The sequence below is a fragment of the Dipteris shenzhenensis genome, chromosome 19 (assembly GCF_047967505.1).
Source record: "Dipteris shenzhenensis isolate YYH24624 ecotype China chromosome 19, Dip_SZ_1.0, whole genome shotgun sequence".
Lineage (NCBI taxonomy): Eukaryota > Viridiplantae > Streptophyta > Polypodiopsida > Gleicheniales > Dipteridaceae > Dipteris > Dipteris shenzhenensis.
This window is the reverse complement of record NC_141614.1, coordinates 6,582,589-6,588,423: the sequence shown is the minus strand read 5'-3', so window position 1 is coordinate 6,588,423 and position 5,835 is coordinate 6,582,589. Positions and strand designations below refer to the sequence as shown.

Here is a 5,835-nt window from a genome sequence, read left to right as displayed (position 1 = left end):
ATGATACAATGGAGTGGTGCTTTATACAAAGCTACTTGTAAGACATGGGCTTAGGGCCAAATTTTAGACGCTTTGTGGAGATCCTGTTGGCATAAGCTAGAGCCTTAAAAGAAACCAATGGGCAAACTTCTTCTTCTTTCCCCCTAAAAAGATCCATCAGATAACATTTCCCCATGTCTCCTTTGCTGTTTGCTATAGGGGCTGATTCTTTGGGCTAGCTTATATAGGATGGGGTTGATAGGGAAGTTATCAAAGGTACTCAACTTGAGGGTGGCTTGCAGATTATGAGCCAATAATTTGCTGATGACACTAATCTCACTCCTCAGAATGATCCTATGTCAGTAGGGGCTATTATATATTTCTTGGAGACCTTTTTCCTTGCTTAGGGATCCAAAATTAATCACAATAAAATGGGTATTCGTGGAACCGAGAGACCTCCTCTTGATTTTCTTATTGAAAAGGGGCACAAAATTTTGAAGGAGGATGATATCTTCAGAGTGCTGGGCATTCCAATGGGCTTTAAGTTCTCCAATAAAGATAGATGGGACTAGGTTGTTCACAAAATCAAGAGTAAGATTTACAGATGGCAAGGTTTGTAGCCTTCCTTGGGAAGAAGGAAGTTTCTCCTCAATCACTTCATCCATTCCTTGAATATCTATTTTATTTCATGTTGGTTCCCTTCAAATAAAGGTGTTGAAAGGTTCCCTTCCCTTCATGTTTTTAGACATTTTCTCTAGGAGATGAAAGGTCTCAGAGCCATGGGTTAAGACTTAGCCAGAATTTAAGAATCGATAGTGGTTGAGGATGGCAAGAACCGTTTGTGCAGCCATGCATGTGGCCGGGCTTGCCTTTGACGGATGGTATGCGCCATGGGGGTGAATGAGATACATAAGTCAACCTCGTCGAGTCATTCCATAAGTCAACGTCTCCTGTAGTTCTTGGTTTTACCCTCTGCCCGTTAGTTTCATTCCTTCTGGTTTCTGGGAGGAGAGGGAAGCACGAAGTGAGGATGGCAACAGGGAGGAGCGACGACCGTGTTGCTAATACGATCTGCAGATCAGGCATACCTTGTCTTGCTCGGAAGGCAAACCAGAAATGTCGCCATTTTAATTTGCTCTTGAATCTATAGCTGTCCCATTACTAAATCTCCTCGACGTGCAAATCAGTTATTGTCTTAAGAGATGTAGTGCAATGATTGTGATTGTGAAATGTTCATTTCACATCATAAGTTCTAGAATTGTGTTGTTCCTAGTCATTTTGAGTTTGCGATGCATGTTTCTTAGACGAAGAAGTTATCCTGGCATTTTGGCGCTTTTGCCTAGTTGTAGAAATAACATTCTGTCTATGGCATCTGCCATGTCAACTGAGCCACTATCTTTGGAGGGAATGCAAGCACACAGGGTACCATGTTCCACGCCTACAAGCTCGAATAGCTCGAATAGGCTGGGCCCTCAGCCTAGGGATACGAAAACAGACTTTGGTAAGCACAAGGGCAAGGGCCTGCGATCTTTGCCTGTCCCCTATTTGAGGTGGATGGCCACCGAGCTACATAGTGAGTGGAAGTCCAAGTGGGCCTATCTTGCAGAAAAGGTGCTAGGTGAGCTAAACACTGGCAATGCAATATATCATACGCATACGTTAGATGGGCATCCTCATGGTGGCCTTACGAGGAAGGAAGACTTCTGTGCCGAAAGCTTGAATGATGAGATCCTCGGTCAGCTGAGTCCAGAGACAGATGTTGCCACCTATGCCTCGTTATTGCGGCGGTGCACTACTGCCAGGGCCCTGTCTGAGGGTGCACGTGTGCATGAACACATGATAAAGCGTGGATATGCACGTCATAGATTTTTGAGTAACCTTCTCCTCCAAATGTACAGTAAATGTGGGAGCATGGAATATGTGCGTGCTGTGTTTGAGAAAATAATCTACCGAAACTTGTACTCTTGGACTATCATGATAGTTGCGTGTTCCCAAAACGGACATGGCAAGGAGGCTTTGCAACTGTTTAGTCAAATGCATGCAGAAGGTTTTGAGCCTGACAGGTTCACCTTTATCTGTGTTTTGGATGTGTGTGCCAGTGTGGCAGCTCTAGAAGAGGGTCGAGAGATCCATACTACTGTTGCTGGCCACGGATGGGAGTTAGACGTTGCTTTGGGAACTGCCCTCGTCAATATGTATGGAAAGTGTGGGAGCCTGGATGATGCAAGGGCTGTGTTCGCCGAGATGCCACTGCAGAATGTGGTCTCCTGGAGCGCCATGATCTCAGCTTGTGCACAAAATGGGCACGGCAAGGAGGCCATACAGAAATTTGGTCAAATGCTGAGAGAAGGATTTGAGCCAGACAAGATCAGCTTCATCTGCGCTTTGGATGCGTGTGTCAGCGTGGCAGTCCTAGAAGAGGGTCGAGAGATACATGCTACTGTTGCTGGCACCAGATGGGAGTCAGACATTGTTGTGCTGAATGCCCTCATCAATATGTATGGCAAGTGCGGGAGCCTGGATGATGCAACGTATGTGTTTGCGGAGATGCCAGAGCGGAATGTGATCTCTTGGAGTGCCATGATGGGAGCTTGCGTCCAGAACGGGCAGGGCAAGGAATCCTTATGTCTGTTTGATCAAATGCAGGCTGAAGGCGTGAAGCCAAACAAGGTGACCTTCCTTTCCATTCTGGATGCGTGTGCCAGTGTGTCAGCCCTAGAGAAGGGTCGAGAGATCCATGCAAATGTTGCTAGTAACAAATGGGAGTGGGATATTACTGTGGGGAATGCCCTTGTCCATATGTATGGCAAGTGTGGGAGCCTTGACTATGCAAGGGCCGTGTTTGCGGAGATGCCGCTCCGAAATGTGGTCTCTTGGAGTGCCATGATGGCAGCTTGTGCACAGAATGGGCACAGCAAGGAGGCGTTGCAACTGTTCGGTCAAATGCAGGCTGAAGGTATTAAGCCAAACAAGATCTCCTTCATCTGTGTTTTGGATGCGTGTGCCAGTGAGGCAACTCTAGAAGAGGGTCGAGTGATCCATGCTACGGTTGCTGGCAATGGATGGGAGTCTGACGATGTTGTTGCAAATATCCTTGTCAAATTGTATGGCAAGTGTGGGAGCTTGGATGATGCAAGGGCTGTTTTTGCAGAGATCACACTGCCGAATATGGTCTCCTGGAGTGCCATGATGGCGGCAAGTGCCCAGAATGGGCATGGCAAGGAGGCCCTACAATTGTTTAGCCAAATGCATGCTGAAGGTGTGAAGCCAAACAAGATCACCTTCATCAGTATTCTCACTGCATGTAGTCATACGGGCCTGGTTGCTGATGGAAAGCGATACTTTGCATCTATGAAGAGAGACCATGGCATCAACCCTTCATTGGAGCACTATGTATGCATGATTGATCTTCTTGGACGAGGAGGGCTGTTGGAATAGGCAGAAGACCTCGTCATGAGCATGCCCTTTGAGCATGAGGTTGTAGCATGGTTGAGCTTACTTTCATCATACAGAATTCACAGTGATGCAGATCCTACTTCGATGTTAGATCCTTGGAATGCCTCACCTTACGTATTGCTACCAAACATTAATGCCAATGGCTTTAGTGAAGGTCAGAAAGTAATGGTGTGAAGAAAGTGCTAGGTCGCAGTTATACTGTGGTGAATAACGTTATGCATGAATTTGCTCTGAGAGACACATGACATCGTTAACAGGAGGTTGATAGACATTCCAGGGATATGTGCCTGACCCAAATGCCTTTCTCATGGTGTGGATGAAGAATAGGAAGGCGGCATGCATAACCACCACAGCAAGAAGTTGACCTTTGCTTTGGGGTCATCTCCAGCCCTGCTGGAACACTCATCTGTATCAACAAGACCCTCTAGGTATACTCTTGACTGCCATTCTACTTGTTTGCTAAGCTCGAATAATGAAAATAAATGGAGAGGTACACCATTGTTTCCATCATATTGAGCATCCTATATGTTCATGTTTTGATATTTGGTCAGATTGTTGTCAGACAGCTCCTGATAGTCTTATGGTCATTGAAATTTCTTTCTTCATATTGTCTATTTTGTTGGGCTATGGGTGAGAATAGTCTTATGACCAATTAATGTTGAATGCTACAGGCGTAACATTTGAGATGTCATGGGAGGATATAAATGCTGCAAGTAAATTTATCAAGCAAGGTAAGGATAGAGATGTCTTGATGTACATCATGGCTATGCTACGAATGTGACATGAATAGATGTGCATGGACATGAATAAAAAGGTGTATGACATGTCCCACATATCTATGGTATATTCAAGTGAAGCTAAACATGCAGACTTCTCAATTATACCCACACAATGGCATACAATGCATAGAAGTATAAAACACATATTCTGTTTATGTGTGCCATGAAATCCAGAGAACATTCTAGGTGTTGAATGAATTGAATTCAGCTTTTAAGTCTGAACAGAAGCAGCAAAAACCCAAAATGCAAATCAAGGGCAAATTTTACACAGGCAAACAAGCATGTCTTTGGAAGAGAACTGCTTTGAAACGTGCTGCAAATTTTGAATAAAGAAAAGGGTTTTGTTGTAACAATGGATAAATGTAAAAAGGATGACCTAGCCTATTCATAAAATGGTGAATGGGTGTGTGCTTTTACTTTTCTTTTGCCAAATTGGTTGCTATCAAAGTAAGACAGCACATATATTTTCTTTGATGTGGAGATGAACCCAAAATATATGGTTGTACTCTGCTGTTGTGCTTGATTGACATCTTGTGCTGTCGGTTCTCATCTTTGTGGGTCCTTAGTGACTGGCACCTCTTGAATAATTGGTGCACCACTTGCAAGACACTATGCACATTTGTTTTGAGTTAAACTTTTAGTTCTGCTTCTGGCAGGACATCATTTTTGAATGGATGGTTGTCCAATCTGGCCACGGCCATGGTATCCCATGTCTAAACGTCCTCCATGCCCTTACACATTGTTTCGAGTTAAACTTTCAGTTCTGCCTCTTGCAGGACATGATTTTGAATGCGGCCACAGCCAGGGCGTCCCATGACTAAACGTCCTCCGTGACCTCATCCTCTTCTTGTCATGAAAATTGTAAAGGATTTGTAGAAGCTTAATGTGCAATGTCGCTATTGGTTGACTCAATGCAAACCTGATGACAGAGTCATGCATAGAAAGCTTAATGTGCAATGTCGCTATTGGTTGACTCAATGCAAACCTGATGACAGAGTCATGCATAGGAAGAAAACTCGTGCAAAGAATTAAAGATTTTGAACTTTACTCCCAGGGTTGCTTGGTGCACAAACATACTCAATGCGTGGGCGCAGAAGTTAGACGCCCAGAACTAACATAGGGGTTTGTATTGCGTGGGCAGAACCGTATGAAGACGGGTGGAAGAGCAAGAGCGTATATGGGAGAGTTGCAATGGAAACAAGCTGCACACCAAGTCACAACCTTTACTTGTATTAAGAAAAGGGGCCTTCGATCGGTTACAAACAGTCGTAGGCTGCAATGTGCGCTCGCAAATGCCCGCCTCGGCTCAAGGTACAATCCTCTCTCTCAGAGTAATAGGACTCTCTCTTTCTCAGACAATTGAGTTACAACAGCAAATGCTAGATGAAAAGAGTGAGCTCGTTCTAACTCGGACTCCCGACTCAAATAATCCCAAAACTCTCTCTCGACTTGGCGGCTTTGTGAAACCGACTTCCTAAATACTGTTTGGAATCTCTTGAAACCTTTGGCAGTGATTGGACCGCATGTGAAACCCCGTAATGCTTGGATACCGGATGCTTGGTTATCTAGGAGTAAGGGGACTTTGGGATAAGATGATTTATGATCTGTCCTTACCTTAAAA

General features: G+C 44.6%; 1 protein-coding gene across 1 annotated transcript; it reads left to right on the top strand.

Annotated features, from left to right (window-relative positions):
* Positions 1 to 924: 924 nt before the first annotated feature.
* Positions 925 to 4,480, top strand: LOC147889992 (pentatricopeptide repeat-containing protein At5g27110-like). The gene is made up of 2 exons (XM_087390837.1): positions 925 to 3,863; positions 4,107 to 4,480. The coding sequence occupies exon 1, from the start codon at positions 1,192 to 1,194 to the stop codon at positions 3,415 to 3,417; it is 2,226 nt and encodes a 741-aa protein (XP_087246963.1). The 5' UTR covers positions 925 to 1,191; the 3' UTR covers positions 3,418 to 3,863; positions 4,107 to 4,480.
* Positions 4,481 to 5,835: the final 1,355 nt, after the last annotated feature.

Excerpts from the sequence above, each read along its gene's own strand:
- LOC147889992 (XM_087390837.1), top strand. The coding sequence starts at position 1,192 with ATGATTGTGATTGTGAAATGTTCATTTCACATCATAAGTTCTAGAATT.